The sequence below is a fragment of the Phoenix dactylifera genome, chromosome 12 (assembly GCF_009389715.1).
Source record: "Phoenix dactylifera cultivar Barhee BC4 chromosome 12, palm_55x_up_171113_PBpolish2nd_filt_p, whole genome shotgun sequence".
In the NCBI taxonomy this organism is placed as follows: Eukaryota; Viridiplantae; Streptophyta; class Magnoliopsida; order Arecales; family Arecaceae; genus Phoenix; species Phoenix dactylifera.
The window spans coordinates 5,366,658-5,392,416 of record NC_052403.1 but is presented as its reverse complement, the minus strand read 5'-3'; the positions used below and the strand labels follow the sequence as shown (position 1 = coordinate 5,392,416).

At 38.2% G+C, this 25,759-nt stretch overlaps 4 protein-coding genes across 4 annotated transcripts; 3 read left to right on the top strand and 1 right to left on the bottom strand.

Moving 5' to 3' along the window:
- Positions 1 to 146: 146 nt before the first annotated feature.
- LOC120112722 lies at positions 147 to 2,759 on the top strand. Its single transcript, XM_039132407.1, has 2 exons — positions 147 to 1,271; positions 1,713 to 2,759. Exons 1-2 carry the CDS (start codon positions 1,037 to 1,039, stop codon positions 2,438 to 2,440), a joined length of 963 nt encoding a protein of 320 aa, XP_038988335.1. The 5' UTR covers positions 147 to 1,036; the 3' UTR covers positions 2,441 to 2,759.
- A 1,553-nt stretch (positions 2,760 to 4,312) lies between these two features.
- On the top strand, positions 4,313 to 11,254 carry LOC103708853 (protein DOUBLE-STRAND BREAK FORMATION). Its single transcript, XM_008793950.3, has 5 exons — positions 4,313 to 4,409; positions 4,517 to 4,724; positions 6,585 to 6,728; positions 8,707 to 8,842; positions 10,924 to 11,254. The coding sequence occupies exons 1-5, from the start codon at positions 4,351 to 4,353 to the stop codon at positions 11,082 to 11,084; spliced, it is 708 nt and encodes a 235-aa protein (XP_008792172.1). The 5' UTR covers positions 4,313 to 4,350; the 3' UTR covers positions 11,085 to 11,254.
- Positions 11,255 to 16,194: 4,940 nt separating this feature from the next.
- Positions 16,195 to 17,365, top strand: LOC103708854 (LOB domain-containing protein 12-like). Its single transcript, XM_008793951.4, has 2 exons — positions 16,195 to 16,449; positions 16,787 to 17,365. The coding sequence occupies exons 1-2, from the start codon at positions 16,294 to 16,296 to the stop codon at positions 17,117 to 17,119; spliced, it is 489 nt and encodes a 162-aa protein (XP_008792173.1). The 5' UTR covers positions 16,195 to 16,293; the 3' UTR covers positions 17,120 to 17,365.
- Positions 17,366 to 21,759: 4,394 nt separating this feature from the next.
- LOC103708858 (uncharacterized protein At5g01610) lies at positions 21,760 to 24,535 on the bottom strand. The gene is made up of 3 exons (XM_008793953.3): positions 24,278 to 24,535; positions 23,172 to 23,226; positions 21,760 to 22,369 (listed from the first exon to the last, which is right to left on the bottom strand). The coding sequence occupies exons 1-3, from the start codon at positions 24,362 to 24,364 to the stop codon at positions 21,999 to 22,001; spliced, it is 513 nt and encodes a 170-aa protein (XP_008792175.2). The 5' UTR covers positions 24,365 to 24,535; the 3' UTR covers positions 21,760 to 21,998.
- Positions 24,536 to 25,759: the final 1,224 nt, after the last annotated feature.

Genomic DNA, 25,759 nt, shown 5'->3' with positions numbered 1-25,759 from the left:
CTAAGTTATTGGGAAGCAACTGGTTTTCCGTTGGTTGAGTTATTTGCAAGGCAATTTGTTTGTGAGATTACCTGAACTTGCAGAATCGACTTGTTTTGAGGAACTATTTGAGTGTACCATTGAATGGCTTGACTAGTTGAACTCGAGTGTTTTGCTTACTCTTATTTTCTTTTTTCTTTTCCCCTTTTTTCCTGGTGATTGGAATCGTGCAATGACGTTGTTACAGCTTTGGTCCTCACCATCTGATTCGTACCATTTCCCTTCACTTTTGTGATCTGTGGATGGACATTTCTTCGTCAAAATTTAACATGCTGGTTCCACCTGGATTTTCTTTTTCACAACTCCCCCAGCAGAAAGAATTGTCTCTAATCTGGTGGGGAAAAAAAATCTTAATCCACATTTGTCTGGTAACCATAAATGGTGAATTGGTCAGATCAGATTCTAATTGATAGATTTTTAATCTATTTTGTATCCCATCCAACTCTTATATGATCTGACCCATCCAATTGCCACTCCTACCTCTAACATTGGAACCCCACCTAATATGATAAAGCTGGCAGGCTAATGCATATCCATGAACCTACCATTCCAATCCTTAAAATTGAAACCAAGGTCCCGAAAGGTTGTTGACCCCAATCGGGCAAAGCCTTTCTATGCTATTGGGTTTCTGCCAAAGATCCAAAATAAACAAGCAATTGAATACTGAGAGGTGTGCAACTCTTAGAAGAAATTCCACTGGAATGAACCATTGAGTCTGCACTTAACGGGAATAGAGAAATAATAACCAACCTCAACATCCAAGTCCTCTTCCTTTCAGAGGCCAAGTTCCACACTCCACTGATAACAAAGAAAAGACCATCTGTCTTCCACCAGTTGAATCCATGGTCTTCATGTTAAATTGGAAGTCTGCCTAATATAAGTCTAACAAAGAGAAGCCAAACTCTTGAAAACCCACATTATTTGAACCTTATAAATATATCAACAATAGCAAACCTTTTAACCACCAGCCGAGTTAATCTCTCAAAATTTGTTAAAGATGCAGTCCGGCGAGAGCAAATGGATGGCGATGTTTCTGCTGTTGTTTGTGGCAATGACGGAAATGGGAGGAGCCATGGCCCAAAACAAGCTAGTTTGTATCAAACGATGGAGCCCATGCTATCGTAAAGTTATCAGATGCCCAAAGGAGTGCCCATACACAAAACCGAAAGACCCGAAGGCCAGAGCTTGTTCCCTGGACTGCTACTCTCCCAAATGTGAGGCTGTGTGCCAAGGTAAGCATGGCTTCTTTAACGAGCTCTCTGAACCCTCCATTGTCCATTTTGAATTCAGCTAACAGAAAGAGTAACTCACTTTATTAAAGTCTAAGGTTTCAATCAACTCGTCGATCACAGGTATAATGGAGCTAGTAGTCTATAAAACACCATCTTACTCTACCTTTAGTTTCTTAATTTTTTGCAATAATAATTTTTTTTTATGTAAAGGGGAGGCAAAAGGAGCTATCAGCCTTTTTTTTTTGTGCAATATTAATAATATATTAAATCTGGTGGGATCATAATGCAATGCTCCACGTTGAAACAACGTCTTAGAGCACGTCGATCTGAAACTACATCTTAATATTCTCAAAATGTAGATATTCAAATATTTAAGAATTTGAACTCTAAATGATGGACGTGAAAACTGCATTTAATTGCAAGATCACTATCATATTGCAGGTCATAAGCCCAACTGCCAAGGCCTAGGGTCTGGATGTCATGACCCTCGCTTTATTGGTGCTGATGGTGCTGTGTTTTATTTTCATGGGAGAAAGGATGAGCACTTCAACCTAGTCTCCGACCCTAACGTCCAGATCAATGCTCGCTTCATTGGCCTTCGGCCTGCCGGAAGGACCCGCGACTTCACTTGGATTCAAGCTCTTGGGTTCATGTATGGTTCTCACAGCTTCACTGTTGAGGCAGCTCATGTGAAGCAATGGAGCAACAACGTCGATCACCTGAAGTTCTCTTACGATGGAAAGCCTTTGCTGGTCCCAGAAGGACACCTCTCTGATTGGAAGTCACCAGATAAAGAGCTGACTCTGGAGAGGACAGGAACCAGAAACAGCATCATGGTCATGCTTGAGGGGATTGCTGAGGCCATGCTCAATGTGGTTCCAATTACCAAGGAAGATGATGAGATACACAACTATCAGATACCATCAAATGATTCCTACGCACATTTGGAGGTGCAGTTCAGATTCTTTGGGCTCTCACCTCAAGTCGAAGGAGTTCTGGGAAGAACATACCGTTCTGACTACGAGAATACAGTAAAGCGAGGCGTACTGATGCCTGTAGTTGGTGGAGAAGACAAATACAAGACTTCGTCACTCCTCTCTGCAGACTGCAAGCTGTGTTTGTTTTCTCCCAAGGAAGATAACGAGATGGAGTTGCACATCCTACGCTGAAGATAGTAGATCCAAAGAAAAGTGAAGTAAATTTGTAATAAGAGAGATTCTTTGACATAAATTAAGTTCATAATGTTGCTTATATATATTGTCTTAAGAATAAAAGATGTGTGAATCCCGTCGATAAACAAAAGTACCTGTGTATTTATAAAATGGGCGTTTACCATGTAATCTATAAGAGCTTCTCCTACATCTCGAGCTGGATGCACCATAATGCCATTCAAGCTTCCACCGTTTCCATGTGCAGCTGCACCTGCATATTGTGGATTAGGAACAGGGATACAGGGTAAACCTTCTATTAAGGACTGCAAGACCTCAGATGGCAGTTCATGTGGAAGCATATGTGGAAGTATAATTTTCTCTGTTTATTTGAGCATGTGAAACTCTGTTGTGCTAGTAGATACCAATTAACTATAGGAAAATAGCACTGCAGTCTACAAGTGAATGTGAATGTATTACACTCACAGGTAGGAGGCAAAATCTGGCAAATAAATTAACATTAGCCAGTCAAAAGATATGATTAGAAGCCTATTGTTATTGACAGAAACGTTAAGCTGCATTTTGAATGTAATCTGGCTAGAGTAGTCATGCTTAAGGATGATTCAGCTATGATGATTGGTTGGATCTAGAAGACACTAACAGCGTAGGTGGGTCCCACCACTTGCTTCGAGACATCTGGATCATGGTTAGTGGCAATGTGGCCTTCGAGACCAAATATACTTATAGAGAGACTAATGAGGCTATGGATTGGACGGCCTCGTATGTGGCTGATCACTCTGGGAGGCTTATAGGTTCTAAAGACAGAGTTGCCTAGAGTGCTCCCAGACTTATTGTTTTTTAACTTTTTTGGATGTATCAATACTAGAAACGAAGAAAGAATGCTAACAATCTATTTGCATTTTCTTTGTAGTAAAAGCACGGATACAAAGGGCTTGCTTTCTTACAACCTCTAGAAAGCTATGGTTATATATGGTTTAATATATAGTTTACGATGACATATATATACATATCTTAAGTAGTTTAAGTCTATCTTTACATAAGTACAAGACCGCAATATTAATATAAGCATAATTGAAATTATAATGTAGTCCTGGATATGTGCAATGTAGGAAAGAGCATTTGATCTTTGAATATGAGCCCATTGGTTGTGATGCACAAGAACAATTTTAATATATATATATATTATATATCATTTCAAACTATCTATTTTTTTAATTTGCTTGATCATATATGAAAACATAATTACGAAAGGATGTGTCTGTAGAAGAAAAGTGAAATATGTTATTGTACAACCAAGTCGGAACAACAACAACAATAATAATAATAATAATAATAATAATAGTAATAATAATAATAATAATATTATTATTATTATTATTATAGTAGTAGTAGTAGTAGTTTATAAAATGCTTTCTTCTATTTTTTACTAAAATTCCTAATATGTGCCTTGCGTATCAATACTTCTATACATATGCATCAAGTATTGTATTTTGCATAAAAAATCAACCTAATTATCAATTACAGAAAAAATTATATTATTTTTTTAAAAATAGTTTATATTTAAGGATTTTTGGATAATCTTATTCTTGCATCCAAATACAAGATAGATGATAGTTGAAAGATAAATATACAAGTAATTGAAACCGACATATATTAGATATTTGATATATATATATATATATATATATATATATTAGGTATTAATAAATATATTTGATATTTAAAAAATGTATTTCACTTATTTTGGACTTAGATACTGGATAAAATAATTAGAAAACTCTTAAATATATATTATTTTGCAAAAGAAAATAACTATCGTTTTCAATAATTAAGTAGATATTTTATGCGGAAAGGCAGGAGCGGCAAGTCAAACTTCGCTCTCAAACCGCCATTTCGCTTTCCCAGTTCGAATGTCCGAAGCGATCTCCGAGAGCATTTCCCTCTTCCGCTCCCAGCTCGAGAACCGAAGGTACAAATCGAAGTCCCTCTTCCACTCTCTTCCATCTCCCAAAGATCCCCATCATCCTATCTCCTTCGATCTCGCCTCCTGGCCTCAATCTCTCGCTTCTCCATCAGATTCGGCGATGCAACTCTCCGAATCCTGGAATCGGTTCTGGTCGCCAAAGATGTTCGATCGCTTCTAGCTACCAGATCGGCCCTGCGAGATCTCTTGAGATCCGAGGCCATGTCAGTGGTGCGAGAAATCTCGCAGAAGACGGCCGACGAGAAGCTCTGTGTTGTTGAATTCTTTGTCCGGGCGTTTGCCCTTGTTGGGGATGTGGAAGTGAGTTTTGATCTTAGCTTCTGATTTGATTTACTAATCTAGCGTTTGAGCCTGACTTTCCTTCGTTTAAAATATGGTTATTGGAGTGTTTGATCCAGAATGGAACTTAAATGGAGTGAGTTGATGGAAAGGCTAGCAAGCCAGCTCTTTTGAATTGGAATGTGCACAAAAGATACTAAACTAAGAGCTTTCATAGGGAGTCCTTTATCCGCTGTAGCAGTTCTAGCACCAAGTATTATATTGTTTGATCAGATATCAGTCTATTAAGGTGGAGAACAACACATGAATACATGGTATAGAAGTAGAAGAGTATATCTTTCTCATAGTTGAATGGATAACTACTATTTGATATATTATGAGGGAAAATTAGTTATTTACTGAGTCTGATTAGAATTGATTGATAAAATTGACTTTACTAGTTTATACATTAAAATTTTGAAGAATTATAAATATTACTACAATTAAAATTGCGATACATAACCATTGGCATGTCCGCGTATTCCGATGTGGCCTGGTTCTAATTGCTGAAACTTTGATTATGTTGTAAACATTTAAAATGCTGAATAATTGTACTGTTATCAATTGTTTTCTTTTGTTCTTGATGGTCATGTGAAAGTTCCTCAGGAACTTTCTTTCAGGTATCACAATATCAGCATGGGATGCTAGAAGTGATAAATCTTGGGTTATGGAAGGTATGATTATCTTCTTTCTGTATTATCTAGTCCTAGCAAAGTGATGTTTCTCTTGGGCTGAAGTCATCGAGTTTATGTGTGAGGGGTCTTTGTTTCATTCTGCATTCCATTGTATTGATTTTAGTGGCAAATCATCTGCCTCATTTAAGGGGAAAAGTGCAACCATGAAGATTGTAAAATCTCTTGCAAGATTGATCATTAAGTCATTCATAGGTAGAGTTAGAGTGCATATGATGCGCTAGGAGTTAGGAATATGTACTTTAAGAGCAAGTTGAGAACTCTAAAATGAACTGTGAAAAAGACTACCATTTAAAGATGTTTTGAATGGGGGGAGAATAAAACTTCAGGATTAAACAAAGGTAATGAAGAATGTATCTCTTCTCGTTAAAAGGAGGCAACTAGGAAAGTCAATCAATGCATAAATGGTGAAACAACGCAGTAGATCAAGGTCTAAAAGTTGATTAAGAAAAAGGAATATTACTAGATGTAATACATGTGCAAATGTATTGGTGTGCTTCTGCTGATATGTGTGTTCAGTAGTTTGCTATTTGCTAAATCAAGAAAGCTAATACTGCAATGAAAATGCTTGCTGCCCATTTTTTTTAAAAAATAAAGAAATTTCAAAGGCAGAGATGTTTTTTAAGTTAAGAGGCAATTGAATAATTGAAAGGATCGATGCCATCACTTGGCCTTTTAAGGGATGTTATGAATAATTTAGTGATCTGCTGCATATTTTGAAATGAATTAGTAATCTGAACCTAATTCTGTCAATTAATGGTCGCCGTTCTTCTCGTTAAAGGTCTGCAAAAAAAAAAAAAAACTGCAATATCTCCTACTCAAATTTTTCATGGATTGACTTCATGTAATTACAATAAAGTCTCAATTTTTGGTCTGACCCGTTTGATATCTTATTGCCTACATTTAATCTTTCAAGTTCATCATATGCTAGTTAAACTGAGGATATTTCTATTTTCTGCAGGAAATAACTTAGAGCAGGTAAATTGATTGATTCACATCTAATGTGAAGTTCTTGAGCATTTACAACTCTAATCATCAAGCACCGCCTTTGTTTCTACTTAAGTTTAAGCAACCTGTCATTCATTCCCTAAGAATTTGAACGTAATCTCGTATTATCAATCATCTTACATATGCATATTTGATTTCTTAGAGTTGCTTGGCTTTGAAATATGAGGCCTTGGTTCTACGGGAGACTAAATATCTTAAAAGTCATGGCCTTCAAGTATTGCACGAGGAGTGGCTAACTTTTGCCAAGGACTCACTTGATAATGGATTTTATGCAATTGCTATCAAGGTATATGAATATTCCATGGCAGCTATTTTACTTCAATGACCATTTTGAAATTCAAGTTTTATTCACTTGCACCTATACATTCCAACTTGTGAATCATTCCTCTTATGATTTTCTGCAGTTTGCTACAACCATTATTTAGTTACATATATTCTATTTCGCTTTCATTGAAACTTCCATACAAGTTTGTTTTGGGTGTTGGTGTATACTGATTGTTCATGATTTTACATTTGTCGTTTAGCATGCAAGGAATTTCTAAAATTACTGATATCTATGTTGAAACAATACTTTGTACATTGCAATACAAGAATTAAGCGCACACAATGGATTCATGGGTTTTTATGGTAGGTAATATTCTCACTGGGGCTTCTTGAGAGGATTGCTAATTCTTATCGAAGGCGGGTGGTAATTGGGCAAACAGATTTTGACAGTAAATCCATGTATAGGCCCAGCTTGGGTTGTATAGCAAGAATTTATAGTGTAACAATAATCTTAACGGGACTTTGAACATGTTAATTTTAGCAATGCTGGGAGATTATAAGGGCAATAAGCATAGAACCATCTAAATATGCACCTTATGCATAATTACGCTCTCCTATATCAGAGGATAAGTCATACACAGGTGGCCTTGTTCAGTTTTTGCATAACAAATATTAACTTTACTGAATACATAAAATACAAAATTTCCTTCATTAGACTGCTAATATTGATAAATGTGGTAAAGATATAAAGCAGTAGTAGAGAGCATGGTTAGATATGATTCGATTTCAATGCACATTGGATAGCTAAAAGATACAACATAAGAAATGTACCACTTGTAATGCAGAATGTTTGCTTGACATGATTATCATGGTGGATCCTATACAAGATTTGGTTAAGAGAAAAATAATGCTTTAGTGTCGAACTTCATCAATAAGCCTAACATTGTCTGAGCAGATTAGAAGGCGAGGAAGCAACAAAGTTTGAGTAACCTAGAACCAACATCAAGATAACAATCAACTTGATTTGTGTAGTTTATTCATGAAAAGCCATATTATTGGTAGTTTGGGTGATTGATATATTGAAGTACAAGTACAGCTGGAGATAGAACAGCATTTGTCAGGATGGAGAAGCTTCATTTAGATGGCTCAATGGAATTTTGCTTGTATTCTATGACAGGGAAGTCACAGAGTAAGTTTAATGAGAGTGAGTTCCCGACAAATTCAAGTTGAAAATGTTTCATATAACTGGAGTGGGATTCTGAAGTGACAGATACATACAGTCAAATATCTAATAATAATTAACCTTGATGGGTCGTCATACATGGTGATAGACAAAGCATTATACAGGGTTGCTTTCCAAATTCACACACTTGAGCGAAATATTGGAGCTAATGTGGAATATCTTTGATGGGACATGGTAAGCCATAAGCTTACCTTTCTGAGTATCCTGGGATTGCATCATTACGTTCTCCGGTATAAATGTTATTTTACCTGGCTTTTCATGCTACTAATCTTCACTATTTGTTATTTGCTTGGAATAGATTCAAGTGGCTTAGTTCAGTAAGGTTAAACATCTGGGTTAGACAAGATGTTGTGGATCAGAATTGTTCATGGATTTAAGTGAGGCAGGTCATGACGGTCCGTTCATGATGACTGACTTGATGTCGGTATCGGTTGTGGAACTTGTCTGTTGAGAGAGTGGTTTGTGTGCCATGAAGCTTGCACCTCAGTCAGCTTTAGTTTAATATAGAACCCGCATCATAGTCATTTCCATTTTAGGTCTTTAGTCACTTCTATTGTGCTATTGACATTTTAGGTCTTAGTTAAGAAGCTTTGTATCTAAAGATTAGCGTCATATAATTGCTTCCCTGTACATACCATTTCAAAGTTTTGATATAAAATTGCCTAAAATCTTATTATGAATTTTGGAGACTTCATTGGTAAATCAAGATCTGCAATTTTCTCCTTCAGCTATGCTATTCCTTTTTCATAACTTGCAGGGTTTTGAAAGTGCACTTATGTGCATTCAGTCTAACAATAATATCAATCAAGTAACTGTCACAATGGAGGAGCAGACTGTCAACAAGATCAAAAAATTAAGAGACATGGCCACAGCATTAGTTGCTTCACATTCTGGTATGTATTACTAGTGGATAAAACTGGAATAGATTCGCTTACATTAGCATGTTTTTCTTGTGTAGCAACGGATAAAAGTCCATGCACAGTATGTTACTGCTTTTACATGTTTGAGGTATTTCATTATGCGGTTTCTAAATTATGGATATTTTGATCATGTCATAGGAAAAATGTGCTGTTGACTTCACCTTGATACTGGAATAATAAATAACATTCATCTATAGCTTTAAGAGAATCAGGACACGAGAGTAACCAACTCAAATTGCTTACATGACAATTGACCAGATGCATTAATATCGAGGACATGATAGAGGAATTTATGTGGGCATTATTAAGTGTCAAATTGAATTCATTTGTTGATGGTTGTAGCTTAAAACATCTGAAAGTACATTTTAAGCTGGGGAAAATAGTCTTGGATGGTGTTGGTCGTATGACAACAGCACTACAAACTCATTAGTCCTCTGTGTCCATCTATCTTGGCCCCACGTATTGTGCTTTCATGTCGAGGCCTGTAATTAGAAAAGATGAAACTGGGTTTGGCAAATTAGGCCCATTGGACCTTCATATGGTACGAGGCTTCTTATATGTTATCTGTGGTGAACTGGGCCTAGTGTTTGGACAAAAAATTAGCTTTGTTGGAGCTATGCAGCTCTGATCACTCACAAATTGTAGCGGTCGAGGGAGGAAAAAAAAATTAATGCTCAAAATGTTGGAAAAAATAGACCGAGCTAGTGATCAGCTAAAAACCCTGAGGGCTTTAAAATTTTTAAGCATACAATCCGAATGAAAGAAAGAAGAGCAATATGCCTGTCCTAGAGGAATATTTTATGAGGGAGGGAAGCGTTTGGAGTGAATGATGGATTCAAAATGGTTGGCATCAAAAAACTGTAGATAAACTGCAAACACCCAATGAAGAACAAACCAAACCCAAACAAACAAGGGGAAATTTTTAAGGGAAGAATACTTTTTCAGTTGTTGATCTGGATACAATGGGCGATTATGATCTACAATTAGATCTCTAAGTCCACATGTTGTTTTTTTTTTTGGTGTACCCCCTATTGTTCACTAACCACCAACTACCCTAGATTTAGTCCATGGTGATGGAAGGTGGCATGAGATGGATCGGGAAGGTGGATCAATATTGACTAACCTATTAAGCCTTGGCCATTGCGGCTCAATAAAATAAAATTGGTAGCAGTTTTGTGAGAAGAAAATCTTATCTTAATTGTGGAGGAGTTCAGCTGGTATGTCTATAGTCCATATATGGAAGGGGGCAAATTGCTTCGGTTGACATGAACCATAAGCGACCTGATTTGGCTTGGGTCTGTAATTTTTACTCATAATAGATGTTTTCTCAGGATAAGTTGGATACCTGTCACGTTAAATGCCAAGAAACTCACAATCTTTTTTTTAAAAAAAAAATGTTATAGTCAAATTTTATGCACTTGGAGCTTGCATATCATGTAACTATAACTAGTTGAACATTGGAAATTTATCGTTCACCATCTGACCTTAGAAACTGATGGAATCGAGTTATTTATTGATGATTCCTCTCCATATACCATGTTCACTTCCATTTGGTTGATGGGTCATTCAACTAAATATTGGATCTATGATCACTCTCGACTAGACTGTTGCCCCTAATCACATTTGTTGTTTTCTATCCTGTTATGTTATGGGGATTTACTTATGTTCGGACGAACAAAATTACATTGGATGTTGAATGATTCGAGAATTGATTCTTTTTTTTTTTTTGGCTTGGTACAATCTTCTTGATATGCCCGAATAAAGAGGCACAAGACCTCTTCACGCTCACATTCTTGATGACTTTGCGTGCAATGTAATATTTATTTCCAAATTTTATGAGGACACAGTGTCCTACTATCATAGTTACACAGTATTGGCCTATATGGATCTGATACTTAGGACATGCATTCGAAACGTAATGATTTTGCTTCTGTCTCTTATGACTGCTTTAATTCAAACAATTTTAGCCGCAAAATGACTTCCTTAGTTCTGTTTCATCTCAAAGAAAACTTTTTGCTGCAAAGATTGCTTCGTAATGTTTTGGGACTAAACAGTTCAGACACAGTCTGCTGAATACTTGAAAAGGAAAGCCATTCAGGAAGACCCAAAATGCAGTTCGTGCTCAGCCAACACAAGTTATGTTGCAAGTTCGATGTTCCGACAAGGGATTAAGAGAAGGAACATGCAAAAGCTCAATCAAAGTCAGGCACTTTGAGATTCACTTGCCTTTTTGCCAATGTGGAAACAAGCGGTGACATTTCACCGCATACCCTTTCTTTTACTGCGATAGTTGGGAGTCGTAACACTCTACAAACTACTATTTTCTGACTTTATTAGATGTATTCATATACATATACTATGAAATATCTACTTTAACAAAAAAAAAAAAAACCTGCTACTAGAGCTTTGCTTGGGCGGATGCTCATGGTCATATTTTAATTCCATTAGTTCAGCCCAGTCCCTATGTTCTCTCGTCTTTTTTTTTTTTCTCATTTTCTCTAACCCAAGAAGTAAAAGATAAAATTACCTCTCTCATTTGCGCACATTTTGAACATTAAACGTTCATATTTGTCGAGTCAAACTTTAACATGGCACCGGCATTAAGCCGTCTCGGTACTCAACCAAGTCACATGTCGGTGTCGGCACCTTTTCCACGTTCTTGATTCAACTAAACAGAGAGCTGTTCCATCAGCGTTGCCCCTGGATTGAATGAATCTGGATTCATGGCTACTTACTCTGTAATTCCATGAACTAATGTTTCCAATGGCCCACAAAATATTTGGATGCAGAAATAAGCCATGCACGTTGTTTGTTTTTTTTTTATTTTTTATGAAGAGGGAGGCAAAGCCACTCGGCCTTTATTAGAAAATAAAAATTTATATAAATTATTTATAAAAAAATTGCAAGAAAGAAAAATATAAAAAAGTAATAAATTTTTTTTACAAAAGATAGTTGCCTGTGGACTTGGATCATTTATGGTGAGATCTGGCTTGGGTTTTTTTGTACGTTAGGATTGGTCAGGTTGGGTTCAGAAAAGGGGAAACAAGCCTCAGGATGTTGTGTCTGAGTCGTGTCTAACTTACTCGTCTGGGGTCCTTTTGGGTCAGATCCAGCTTGGCTCATGCTTCATGGGGTCTTCTTAACTATTCTGGTCGGGCTGAGTCAGGGTTTTTGGTCTGCGTCTGGTCCATTCTATGGGCCTTGGTGTGCCGGTGCCGACGCTTACGTCCATTCCACGTTACATCACGCTGAACTCATCTATAGGCTTCAACCATGTGTAGCAAATGACCAATCTCAAGCCTCTACTCAAGAGTTCTGGTCCTGCACTTCTCTCTTATCACGTTGAACTCACCACTAGGTTCGCAGTGTTTGCATTGGAGGCCGCTTGTCTTCTCATTTTTAAAGACGTCCGTTTTCCTTCTAGTTTATTCAAACTCATATAGTTTTTTTTTTTCCTCTTCCCTTCTTCTCACCCTAGTGGCTAGTCCTTTGGATTGGAAGAACGCGCTTTGAAGGACAGATGCTCACATGGTTTCAACATTAAAGATAGAAATAATTTTTTAAATCAAGGATCAAGGATTAAGACCATGACAACTAGGAAAGGAGGGTTGTTTCCCTTGGAAGGGAAGAGAGGAAGAGTAGCGTGTGAAGGGAGTCATGTGAGAACATTAAATGTAAGGACGGCGAGCATATGACTTGGGTAATGAAAGTATTTGTTTCAACGGTCAATTCTTCATCTCCCTAGAAATGGGTTGCATTTTTATAATCTCTAGGTCTTAATTGAGTGTCAGATTTCATTAATAGGCCCACAATTTTGTCCTTTTATTGCATAATTGGTCGACTACAAGGTAGCCTTGGCTTGCATATTTTGTTATGTTGTTCTTATCCAGTGCAATTCGCTTCACTCCATTTGATTGTCGAATTTGAGCTGGAAGATCTTAAACTCGTAGCCTAAAAGGCCCTTATACATTCTCATATAATGTATTTTGTAAGCAATGGCCTGTACACATTAAGTTTTAATCCACCATTAATTAAGATGGGAAATCAATCTCTAATTGATTGGGATCTATGAAACGGCACGCCAGAAAACAAAGAGAGGATCCGCTTACAAATGTGAATACAAGTGGGGTTGTATATAAGGGGATAAAGAATGCTATGAAATGGTACATTTGCATAACCACTCAATCCCGCTTTTGTTTAAGTCTAATCGGGGGTAGAAATGCTGAAATCCTTGGGTGTATTGGGAACCTCATTTTGTGAGTCAAAAGGAAGAAAAATATGTAGATTTAAATATGCACCAAAGCACAATTCAGGTAAAATTAAGTTATCTAAGCTAAGCTCTTTTTCAACCCATTCGGCTTTAAAAAAAAAGTTAGTTTTGCTTGCCCTAGATAGGAAAACAAGTTAGACTTGGAAGAACTGCATGATGCTTGCAAGGTTTCACGAGGAGCCTTGTGAAGGATTGAAGATCCTACGGGAAATTGGTACATTTTCCCACCAGCTGAAGCAATGAACAGCCTTGTAAAGGATTGAAGATGCACAGACCTAGTTTTCAAAGAGTTTATAATAGACATGACAGTTAATCCCATCCTTTTCTCATACTTCTATGAATTTTCCTACACCTCCAAGAGGTCCAACAAGTATAGATTAGGAAGCTGCTCCCTAAGGTCAAGGCATGAGATAATGGGTGCCTAGATTGCTTGAGTGAAGGGGTATCGGATGAAGAGATGGGTGCGACAGTCTCAAATCGGGTACCACACAAAGAACATCTAGAGCAGCGAACCGTATGAAGATCTTTGCCTTTTCTAGCACATACGTTTGCCAAATTATCTTGTAGAACAACAAAAGGCATCCCCATTATTAATGAACCTCAAGAAAGACTCAATCCTATATGTAATCTTTTATAGTCGAGGATCTCATCCAAAAAGACTAGCCGAAAGATATTATTTGAGTTCCTTGATCCTATATAAGTGTCTAAGATTTATCCAACGAATAACTGATGTGGAATTAACCACACGACCGCACGAGTCCTTACATACTCCTCCGGTCTAAGCCCTTGACATTCTTGTTGGGCTAAAGGTTCAAATCTATTCAAATCTAATCACAAGTACCATGGTTGGCCCGTGGTCAGCCCTAACAGATCTGTGCTACAATGGCCCCTAGTCCACATATGTTATGGATTATGTCCGCTCTAATACCATTTGTCATAACCTGGGATCTCCCTCAAAAAGGCTAGCCGGAAGATATTTTTTGGATTTTTTAATTTTGTATAAGTACCCAAGATTTTCTCGACAAATAACCGATGTAGGACTAAACACACGTCCGCATGGGTTCTCACATACTTTCTCATTTAAGCTCTGATGTCTCCGTCAGGCTAAGGATTCAATTCCATTTAAATTTAATCACAAACACCACGATCGGCCTATGGTCAACCCTAATGGATCTATGTTGCAGTGTTTTCTAGTCCACATATGTTATAGGTTAGGTCTGCTCCAATACCATTTGTAACAACCCATGATCTCATCTAAAAAAGCTAGTTGGAAGGTAATATTTAGCTTTTTTGATCCTGTATAAGCACCTAAGATCTATCCAGTGAATAATCGATGTGAGGCTAAACATACTCACTCACGAATCCTTACATAATCCATCATTACCAAGCTTCCATGCTGGCACATTTGAGGAGCTTGAAGGGTGGACTAAGGAGAGAGGCCCTTGGAGTTGAGCTATTTGGGCTGATTCTGAGCGTAAGAGAGGACCAAAATTTTGAATCCTCCATTGTCTTGTTCTTCTGTTCCAAAATGAAACTACTGTGCATCTTATTACCATTTATTATTCTGCCAATGACACCATTTCTTTACTTCACCTCTCTTTGAGAGGGACAAAGAGAGAAAGAACTAAGTCAAGAGAGAGAGAGAGAGAGAGAGAGAGAGAGAGAGAGAGAGAGAGAGAGAGAGAGAGAGAGAGAGAGAGGAGCTCGACGTGAAAGTTTGTTTGTGGCCATTCACGTGGTCTCTCTCTTCGTGAGAGAGGGGAAAGGTGTTCTTCTAAAGAGAGAGAGTCGATGGGGAACGTGAGAGCTTAAACAAACCAAACCAAACACCGATGAGGCCTATAGTCGCCACTCTCTTGACAGAAGAGCAGCCATCCCTTTCACGCGCCTCGGCGGTGGTCAACTACTACTTACCTTCTCCTCTCTATATTTCTTAGTGTGAACTCTTTTTCGAGCTCCACCGCCTCGGTATCTCACAACTTATGACACAAATATTACCCCGTGTGGTTGATTTATTGCAATATCAAAAACACCCTCTTTAGAGGAGGAAGAAATAAAAGGGCTATGGACCTATTGATTCCTTTCTCCATGCTAGGTTAAGCTCGTGCGCTGCACATGATGCCCATGAAGTTTGATTTATTTATACAGGATCATCCATAAAGTTAAACCAACTTAAAATAATAAAAGTAGATTATGTTTTGTGATTGGTGTCTGTCTGGCCAGATGGCTCGAATCGGTTGGATTGGATCATGTGGCGAGATTAATTTGGAGGAATCAATTATGTCAGTTTATGCATAATTAAATGGAAGATGACATTTCTAAAATGTAATTAGATCGATCTTTTTGATTAAAATATTACTTGCAGATAGGATATATGAACTTCGCTCGAATCGATTGTTTTATAGAAGAAAAACGTGTGCAAGACAAAACAGGTGATAAAGCCTCTTGTTCAATGTCACTTTAGCATTACATTGGCAATTATTGCAATCGATGCAGAGTAAGTTTCAACATAATTTCACCCCTCAAATATAAACTTAGGTAAATGATGCAAATATTTATTATCTAAAAGTATTTATAAAATGTATTTGATTTAAATTGGGGCATAGATAAACAAGGGCACTGTCCTCAGGGTGGAGCAAGAACAAGTTTTCTATGTAGGTACTAGATCCAAAACAAAGTTCGATTACGACTAGTGGTTTACCACTTCTAAACTTAAATCCATCTTGAGGGTATTTTGCTAGAACAGAGAGGTACTGTTATTAGAACCTATACATGACATACGTAGCAAAACGAAGCTCGCTTGCGACCGATAATTTACCACAAGAACATTGTATTAAATTTGATCAAGGATACCTTGACTTATGATTTGGGCTGAATGAGATTTTGTTTATATCAATTAACATATAGAAAAAAACTAATGACTGCTTGGCCAACACTGTAATTCTCAAATAGAGAGGCGGCCGTTTAGGCGTTTTTTATTACTTGATTGGTTATCACTGTATCTGCCTACCCTTGCAAGCTCCCTTTATAAATATGGTCATCCATCTCCATGAGTCCATCTACCTCCAACTTCTACCCTTATTGAAGCAATCTTATCATTGGCAACTCCATTTTCCTACTCTCTTCTGTCCTCGTGATATCACTGATAGGAAAAATGGGTGGCGGCTCGCCCTGTGCTTCTTGCAAATTGTTGCGGAGACGGTGTTCCAAGGACTGCATCTTCGCCCCCTACTTCCCTTCTGATGATCCCCCCAAGTTTGCCATCGTTCACAAGGTCTTTGGTGCTAGCAATGTCAGCAAGATGTTGCAGGTCTCTCTCTCTCTCTCTCTCTCAGCAAGATGTTTAATCCCATTTGTCTCCATGAATGAGTGCAAATGCAGTGTGATCATGCTAATAAGATGGTAGTAGAATAGCCAGCTTTCTCCCATGAATTACTTGTTCTTTTTTTCTAAGGAAAAAAGACCTGGATGTCTGACCAACTTTTCAGTATATGAAAGTTACGGCCTTTTCAGAAACTCCACCGGAGGTGGAGAAAACCAATATGAATTCTTATTTTTCGAAAGATTTAATTAACACATTGTGGTAGGTTATCTTTTATTTCTCACCAAAATCATGTGCCAATTATAAAGCATTGTTCTTGCTATAGGAGCTTCCAGTTCATCAGAGAGCTGATGCTGTGAGTAGTCTAGTGTACGAGGCTAATGCGAGGGTGAGGGACCCGGTTTATGGCTGCGTGGGGGCGATATCGTTCCTCCAAAACAAAGTGTCACAGCTTCAGATGCAGCTCGCCGTGGCTCATGCAGAGATTTTGTGCAGCCAGATGCAGCAAGAGCCTTCCATGTCTCGTCAACAGATGGACACTGAGGACAAGTCCTTCCTTCTGCACAATAACATTGCTACCCTTCCCCAATTCATGAACTTTGCCTCCTCTAGCAATGTAGTTCAAGAGCCTCTCAAGATAGAGTCTTTTTGGACATAGGCTTGTTTCTCTCCTCCTCCTCCTCCTTTTTTTTTTTTTTTTTTTTTTTTTTTTTTTTTTTTTTTTTTTTTTTTTTTTTTTTTTTTTTGAGAACACATGTTCCTATCCCTTTTGTTGTAATAGAAGGTTAAAATGATGTTGCTTACTTTTCAATGGACAGTGATGAGCACAATGAAGTTGGTGTGGGGGAAGAGGTTTAGGTGATATTGTAAGAAGTTTAGGTAATTGTTTTGATTAGTGGGTCAACCATAGCATGTGAGACATGGAGTAATTTGGGGTTTGATGTTTTGCTTCTTAGACAAACAACACTCTCTCGTGCAGGTCCCCTTGAACAAAAAATAGAAAACCCTAGTTTGCCTTTGTCCTTCTCCTACGCATTTTTTTTCTTTATTTTTTTCAGAGAAAAAAAATAATAAGGGAGGTGCAAGCCCCACCCACCCTTCTCCTAAGAATTAAATGCCCCTCGCATCTTGTCCATATCTATCTAGTTGTTTGAGCTAATAAAGACAAAAGTAATTCCTGACTTGGAGATTCCTCCCTTTGTTTTCAGTCATTCCTTGCTCAAGCTCATCTGACCTCTCTGTCTCCTCATGAGAGCTTCACTGTTGTGAACTGTTTGGAACTTAGTGATCAGCCTTCAGAGTTTCGCTGCAAGCCCCTCTTCTCAAGAGTGTCCTTGACAAGAATTTCCAAAATTAAGAGAGTCTTTGTCAGGTTTAAAAATTCTCAAACTATGATAGTTACCTTGGTTTGCATAACTAATCTATTATATATGGGATAAGGATTGCTGATTAAGATCAAATACACAGATAATGTAATGCCAATCAAGGATGAGTCGATGATTTCTTCAAATTTGATCTGAAAAGGAACTTCTCAAACCATTCCATCAAGGAAATGTGAGTAAACAATATGTTACCAAGACCTCATGGAGTAGAGCTGCTGTGAGTGCCCATGAGAAGTTTTTTGTTTTTTTATGGCTTAGATGGATAGATTAGCTCGTGATAAGTGCAGACAAAGATCTATCAGCCTCGAAATTTGAGAAACATGGGGAAAAGTGAAACTATGGTAAGAAAAAAGAAGGAAAATCCAGTAACTCTTTTGAGGGCTCGAGGAAATTGCCTCCAAACACGGCTTGGTTGGTTCAAATGTCACTCCTCTTTGTGACCTTATTCTTCATCTCTTTCCCGAGACGTTGACATGAAACCACAGTTCTTAAGAACAGGTTAACTGCTGCTGGTATCCACACTATATTTTATTTATAGGAGTTGCAGACTAGAACTGCTTGCTAAACTTATGTGGTAATTTTTAATCGAAGTCAACAATCTAATTGGAGCATAAAAGCATGCATGTGGCTGTTATTGGTAACGTGTCCATCTTACCATACAATCTGAGAAAGATTCCTAGTCGTATACTTAATCCAACATTGCATGTTATGTTCGTGTGGACAGAAAGAAAATTATATCCTTCGCTTATACACGTGTATGTCAAAAATGCCTCTAAAAATAAAATATTTGTTAGTTTTGGCAGTATAAATTATATTCATATGATATAGGTCAAGCAAATAACCATAAAATAGTTAGGCCATGGCTAAGCAAACTTTGGCTTAAACTTAGTTGTTGTGATAGTTGTGGATTAGACCAAGACGCTGCACAAAAATGAATATAACTTTGGGTTAAGTTTCATTCGAAAACTGGGATCTAATTTTTAAGTGAGATTGAATTAAGTTTGTGTGCCAGTAACTCGCTCCTACTTCAAGCCAAACGAACCATATAATTCGTAACCTTGTCCAAACTAAAATTTTTACATCTCGAATTTTATATAATCTTTTTTTCATACAGTTGGGCCTCTGCCATGGGCTTTTACATTGTTGCCTGAATCACCACCAAGGAGATATCAGATATGTATATTGGGCCAGGCCAATCTATGGATCCCTCGATCTAGCCTGTGTCTTACACAGCCCATACAACACACTGTCGTGCATACTGGATCTCCACTTTCGCATGCGTCTAAATTATGTTTTGGTATAGTAGTTGTAAACAATATATTGGGATCGAATCAGTAGCCAGATTTGCTTCTTGGTCTTCTTCTTCTTGTTGTTGTTGTTTTTGAGAAAAGGGATTCAATGGCCAGATCAAAAAAGCAATTGCCAGTCAAACAGGGATATCATGTTCTTCCGAAATGCTATTGAACGGAAGTCACCAACCTATATATCATTGCAGTTAACTCGAGGGTTATGATCTCCAGTACCGAGTATCGTTGAAGTACGCATATTGCATGACTCTTCTTTTCAACTCCATACATTTGTGAAGTTCTTTCGGTAATCTCCTGTGTTTTAAATATGAAACGGACAGTCCAATGGGTAATTTTCACTTTTTCACAAGTCGTTGCATTCACCTAAACTCTTTCTGGTAGGAGTTCGAGTATCGGTAGAAGAATGAGCCTTTGTTCCACGACCACTTTGAGTTTCTTTCCAAAAGAGATCGTGAGAGTAGCTGCTAGGTTAGCCAATGCATCAGCCTGTGTCTTTTGTCTTCGAGGCATGCGGAATAACTTTATGAAAGAGAAGTGCGACATGAGTTGCTTCATCTTTTCAAAATAAGGCAGCAGCTCAGACTTTCGAACTCTGTAGATTCCCTTGAGTCGGCGTATGACCAATTTAAGGGACAAATGCTTGAGTCATTTTTTCAGACCATACAAACAAAGATGGCATGTATATTCACAATCAGAAGTAACACGGCACTTCAAAGGAGATAAAAAAAATGGAAAGATTGATGAGAAAGAGTAGGAGCACGCCTTTTAGTTAAAATGATCAAAGTTCAATACAAATGATGATCAAAAAAAAAAAAAAACCTTAGGGGAAAAAAATTCATTGCAGGGAAGATAACTTAATTACAGAATTTTCCAGTCAGGTACTCCAGGATTGCTGCCGCTATCACCATCCTTGGACGTCATCATCGGTATCTTCCACTATCGGATTTTCCAGGATTGACGCCACAACCTTAGATCCTCACGTCCATCTTCTTTGCTGCTCTTGAGTTCACAAGCCGAGGATGTTGCGTTAAACGAGACTAAAGGGTCAGGTATTCCAGGATTGCTATATTTTCTACCTGACCATGCAGTCTTCTCTATTGTTGCCCTAAGCCAAGAAGCTTTACAGCAAAGATGGAACTTGATCTCTGTCACTAGTGTTTTTGATCCCAACTCACCCATCAATACTGAAACGAAAGCGAATAAAGAAAACGATTTCAGAATTCTGAAAACAAGGCATTCTTTTACTAAAGGAATAAGTAAAAAAATAAATAAAAAAAGAAGTCATTTTACCTAAAAGCAAATTAAGAGTACTTGAAATTAGAGGGACGGATGCTTGCTTTGAAGCCAGTTTCTTTATTTCAGTCGTCAAGATGAGAGATGGGAGGAAGCCTCTCTAGAAAATGTGTATATATAGACACCAAATGACGAAAACTACTTGAGAAGAGATTCTGTGTGCGTCCTACCAGGAGCCAACCCCGGTGCGCGAAACCGAGTCGTCAGCAACCAGCCTTGATTCTTTCTCCTGGCGCATGCTTTGTACCTGTCAAGAGTTCCCTAAAGATTACGACGACGCACGTAGTCAAAGTTCTTCCCCTCGTAAAAATAAGTTTAATGCTTGCAACTTTTGAACTTTTTGGTCCAGATTCTATCCATAGGAAAAGCGACAGTCCAATCTACGAAATTTCTGAAGGATCTACTCTTCTCAAATGATAGATTCGCCAAAGTGAAAAGGCTAGATTTGCAAATATAGTATGAGATGGTAATAGATCAATTGGCTTTGTTCTCCCCTCATAGAGGTCCACGGGGATCCCAATCCAATCTTTCAAGGTTCTGGGGACGACTGCTGGGAACCTGCTTTCAAGTAAATATTTGGATGAGTTTAAACCCTTCTAAAATCTTTTCAAACTTGATGAAGAAAAAGGCATTTGTTTTACGTATTGGGTTCTTTGATACATGAATCCGCATCCATCATATTAGTGTTTTTTTTCCCCACTTAAGTAATAAGATTTTACAGTAAAAGTTAAGCCAAATGATTGCAAATTTGCAAGACATAACATATTGCACTAAGCAACATGACATTTGATATATGTGAACTACTAGGATTTTTGAAGTTCAAATCCTCTCTTGCTCTTGTAATCGCTAGGGTTAAATTATTCACCAGTCCACGCTAGTTGCTCCCAACAATAATCAGCGAATGGAGACTGACCAATCGATTGGTTCATCTATCTATCGTATAGGATCTGCTCTATCGATGACCCACTTGTATGAACTATAGAGGGTGAATAACTGAAATCTCCGGTTATTTTGAGAATTGGATGGGAGCACAACTCAAATTTTATGCACCATGAATGGATGCAAGATAGATATAAGACTTTTTCGAACTTGGTCTAATTACCATGACCTAGGCTATGATTTTGGCACTGCTTAAAATGGATCGGCTCGGATTTGACCTAGTGTTCAGGGGCTTTATTCCTAAATAGAAACTTACCCAGTAGCCAACATCATATCTCATTCATAGTCCTAGATAAAGTGCCCACCTACATGAGTACTGCTACTGCAGAAGCAATAGTGCAATGACAACCTATGTCATGATGGAATTTTATTTTTTGCTCATCCAATTTCAACAACCATATATTTAGCTATAGAAAATTCTTATAACATAGGAGCATAAACTGACACTCAGGGTAGTGATCTTACATGAAGACAGGAAATTCTTTTTTTGTTTTTCCTGCGAAGCGAATTTAAACATGAAGAGCATCATACTCGACTTACACTGCCATGAAACCTGTGGCTTGCAGGCCAACATATTGCACATTTTAGAGGCATCACTTGCTATCTTGACATCAAACTAAAATTTGTCTATTCTGATGCCATCTCTAAGGACCTCATAGGCATCCCTGCTCCTGGTTTTCTTCATGCCAGCAGTAACATGGAGCTTTGACCCCTCAGTTATGATGCATGTAACTTTTACCCAGATCAGCACTTTTGTCTTCATCCCTTCAACATTGGTCAGCTTTCCCTTCTCCAGATACCCAGTCACAGTGGTGAAGAACCGCAAGACAGAGGAATCATTGTAACTGACCTCACATGCAGAGGGTATAAATACAGTAATCTTCCTGGTCTCTTCATTGAACTCGTAGTTGGTGGCATCCTTAGGGAAGAGGCCGATCGGCATATCATATTCCTGCAGTAGATCCGGCAACGGTTTCTGCATCTTTCCTGAAGAGATCCTTTTTCTAGTGAGATAAAAGAAAGAATGGATATGGGAAAACTAAATGCTTGGTAGATGAGGTTTTTCTGCATCAAGTATACTGGATTTATTCAACAGCAACACTGAACTAAAAGGAGAACCATATAATATTTGGTTCATATTTTTCTGACCTTTTTATTCTTCACAAAGGTGAAAGGCAACTGAAGAGAAAGAAAACATGGATAACACATCTCAACAAGGCTTCTATTACTGACTGCAATGCTATGAATGAGGTTCTTCTTGTTGACTGGACAAAAGGTAAATAATGGTAAATCGAGTTTAATTTTGCCTAGTTGGTTCCCTAATTGTTTTAAGAAAAATGGTTGCCTAGTAATTACTAGCTAGGGGGTCAAGATTACTAAGACCAGGCTTATGAAAAGAGATAATACTTGATATTTTGGATAGGATTAAAGCTAAGCTTTCTGGTTGGAAGTGTGATCAGTTATCTTTCGGTGGCTGCATTTCCTTGTTGGTTTTATTCTAAACTCTGTTCTTAGCTATTGGTATACTTTGGATGAGTTGGTAAAACCTGTTCTTAGGTTCATCAGGGACAGGCACAAACACTAGTATGGTCTACGCAACACCCATTTTTTCTAGTTCCTTGTTTAGTGAACAGCCATGTTCTCGCAATGGAGATTATCTCACTTGAGCACAACATTGTGGAGGTCCATCTAGGAACAGAAACTGATAAAAAGCTATATGTATCATATTGGAATTTATGTTAAAAATACGGGAAATTGATGGATGGGAAAGAGAATTTATGGAGTGTACCTTTAATCTTATTCACCAGCCATTTTGTTCCCCCCTCGATGCTGTTAGAAATTGACTGATTGCATCATGGAAAAGATTCATCAGTTTCGTTGACCGAAGTATGCAACAAGCATATTTCAAGTAGCAAGAAGTGATCATAATAACAGAAGCAAGCACTCTTTTTGGAGCAAGAGTAGCAAGCAATATTGCCAACCAAAACTATCATCATTTTGAAATCATAACATTCAATAAGCAAATGAAGGGCTAAGACCTTTTGTTCCCCTTCGTTCTGGACAAGTAATGGCTAAGGTATTCAGCTAAAAAATCGTAATAGTATTCTGTAAGTTGTTTAAGCTATTCAAGAATTCTATAAGCTACCAGCTGCTGGCAAGTTATTCGAGAATTCTCAATTTTCTTTTTCTTGGCCAAGCGATTGTACAAATTATTCTTGAGTGGTCGAATGGATCGAGAACTACTCTGCAATTTGTTCACAACTTAATTTAGGAAAAAATGATTAAATTGCAAATTAAGGATATAACTGCGGCTGTTGTTGCAAGTGTTTATAAGCAACATTTATCATTTGTCTTAATGTGTCATACTTGTGTGAGGATTCGTATGGGTATGTGTTTGGTTTCACATCGATTATTTATTGAGAAGATTTCAGGTACTTATACAAAATTAAGGAACCCAAAAAATGCCGTCCGGCAAGGATGAGGTCTAGGATTATTACAGCTTGCTTTTACATTAATAAAATGCCCGGTCATGTTTACATAGCCTTGCATCTTTCAATTTTACCTTTTTTTTTTGTGCAACTTCCTTCATGCACCATCCCTTTATTTTCTTTATCAATTGTTTTCTCAAAAAATGTCCGCTTTAATCGGTCTTTTAAAGATTGGAAAAATTTTCAAGAATTTTTTTATCAAAAAATCAAGAATTTCTCTTCTTTGAAAAGAAATTTCCATCCCAGCAAGGAGAAATTTCCATCCCAGTCCTTGTCATCAACATAAAAAATCAAATCAAAATACAAACAGGGTCTAAGTTGGCAAATGTGGATCCCATATATATTACAATATTGATGACAAGAAAATCGACAAAATATAGAGAGAAGCAAAAGGAGAGAAGCTCACGTTGATCTCGCCTCCAACGGTGGAGAGCTCTTTGGTGGCTTTCTTGTTGAACCAATACGTCCCCATCTTGTTCATCATCTGATCCATTTTTCTCCTTCCTCTCTCCAAATGGATGGAGATTAACAATTATATTGCCCTTTCCGTTCTTCCTTCCTCGCTCAAGAAAAGTTTTTGATGAGGTCGGAAGGGTAAAGGATTCTTCTGCGACGGACGATAAATTCACCCGAGACCGCGCCGTGGACGCGGGCGAGGGGGTCTGCTGTTTCGTTGCGAACAGCGCATACGCCATGCTGTGTGTTTAGGACGGATGGGATAAAATAGAATAGCAAATCCCGTTATAAGGCGGTGGATTTCAGGGTGAGTTACTGCAGTTGAAACCAGTTGACGGAAACCAAAAACGATTTTTTTTTTTTTTTTGACTTTGGTTAATATAATTAGGATAAAGAAACGTAGTGCATCATTTATATTTTTGGTTCCATAAATTTAATGATGATTAAAATGTTTATTCTCTACTAAAAAAAACAATGAATATGAACATTGTTGTGTGTGGGGGGGGGGGGGGGGGGGGGTTGCACCCGAATTTAGTCCCACATCGGCTAGTAGCGGAAAGGTTCTGTGCCTTAAAATGGGGGGGTGGAAATCCTTTCCTCTCGAGGGTCCTTTTGTGGGACAAAACCGTGAGGGCACCAGTCTCCCCCCGTCTGCGCTGGACGCGCGGGCCGGAGCGCCCAAAGCGGACAATACCTCGGGAGGAACGCAGTCCTCTTTCTCTGCTAGCTTAATGTGGGCTAACTGTTGCGTGAGGCTCCGGCCAAAGCGTCCGTCCCCGCAACAGATTGGCGCTAGAAGGAGGGCCGCGCCCCTTGCCGCAGACTACCCCTTAGGACTGGGAGGCGCCACAGGAACCTTCCCGCTAGGGGGGCTATGTTGTGGGGGGGTGCACCCGAATTTAGTCCCACATCGGCTAGTAGCGGAAAGGTTCTGTGCCTTAAAATGGGGGGGTGGAAATTCTTTCCTCTCGAGGGCCCTTTTGTGGGACAAAACCGTGAGGGCACCAGTCTCCCCCCGTCTGCGCTGGACGTGCGGGCCGGAGCGCCCAAAGCGGACAATACCTCGGGAGGAACGCAGTCCTCTTTCTCTGCTAGCTTAATGTGGGCTAACTGTTGCGTGAGGCTCCGGCCAAAGCGTCCGTCCCCGCAACAAACATTATTAAGAATATGACACTAGATAGCTTCACCATATCTAGGAATATGCTACTATAGTTTGACGGTCAAAGAACATGGCTATGGCTAGTCCAAATTTGTAAAGATAATTAAAAATCCTTGTTAGACAATTTCAGATATGCCACAGAGTCTAATCTTGTTAATCCAATGATAATAAAATACTTATATGAAATCATTATAAGATTAATTGCTATTGTTGGCATACTATATTGATATATACGTTGAAATTATTAACCGGTAGATCCAAATTTTGATTATT

Bases quoted from the DNA above. Each gene is read 5' to 3' on its own strand.
- LOC120112722 (XM_039132407.1), top strand. From the start codon at position 1,037: ATGCAGTCCGGCGAGAGCAAATGGATGGCGATGTTTCTGCTGTTGTTT. The intron at 1,272-1,712 runs GTAAGCATGGCT...ATCATATTGCAG, and splicing joins ATGTGAGGCTGTGTGCCAAG to GTCATAAGCCCAACTGCCAA.
- LOC103708853 (XM_008793950.3), top strand. From the start codon at position 4,351: ATGTCCGAAGCGATCTCCGAGAGCATTTCCCTCTTCCGCTCCCAGCTC. The intron at 6,729-8,706 runs GTATATGAATAT...CATAACTTGCAG, and splicing joins TTTATGCAATTGCTATCAAG to GGTTTTGAAAGTGCACTTAT. The intron at 8,843-10,923 runs GTATGTATTACT...GGGACTAAACAG, and splicing joins ATTAGTTGCTTCACATTCTG to TTCAGACACAGTCTGCTGAA.
- LOC103708854 (XM_008793951.4), top strand. From the start codon at position 16,294: ATGGGTGGCGGCTCGCCCTGTGCTTCTTGCAAATTGTTGCGGAGACGG. The intron at 16,450-16,786 runs GTCTCTCTCTCT...TTCTTGCTATAG, and splicing joins ATGTCAGCAAGATGTTGCAG to GAGCTTCCAGTTCATCAGAG.
- LOC103708858 (XM_008793953.3), bottom strand. From the start codon at position 24,364: ATGGATCAGATGATGAACAAGATGGGGACGTATTGGTTCAACAAGAAA. The intron at 23,227-24,277 runs GTGAGCTTCTCT...TGATGCAATCAG, and splicing joins CCGTTGGAGGCGAGATCAAC to TCAATTTCTAACAGCATCGA. The intron at 22,370-23,171 runs GTACACTCCATA...GGATCTCTTCAG, and splicing joins GCTGGTGAATAAGATTAAAG to GAAAGATGCAGAAACCGTTG.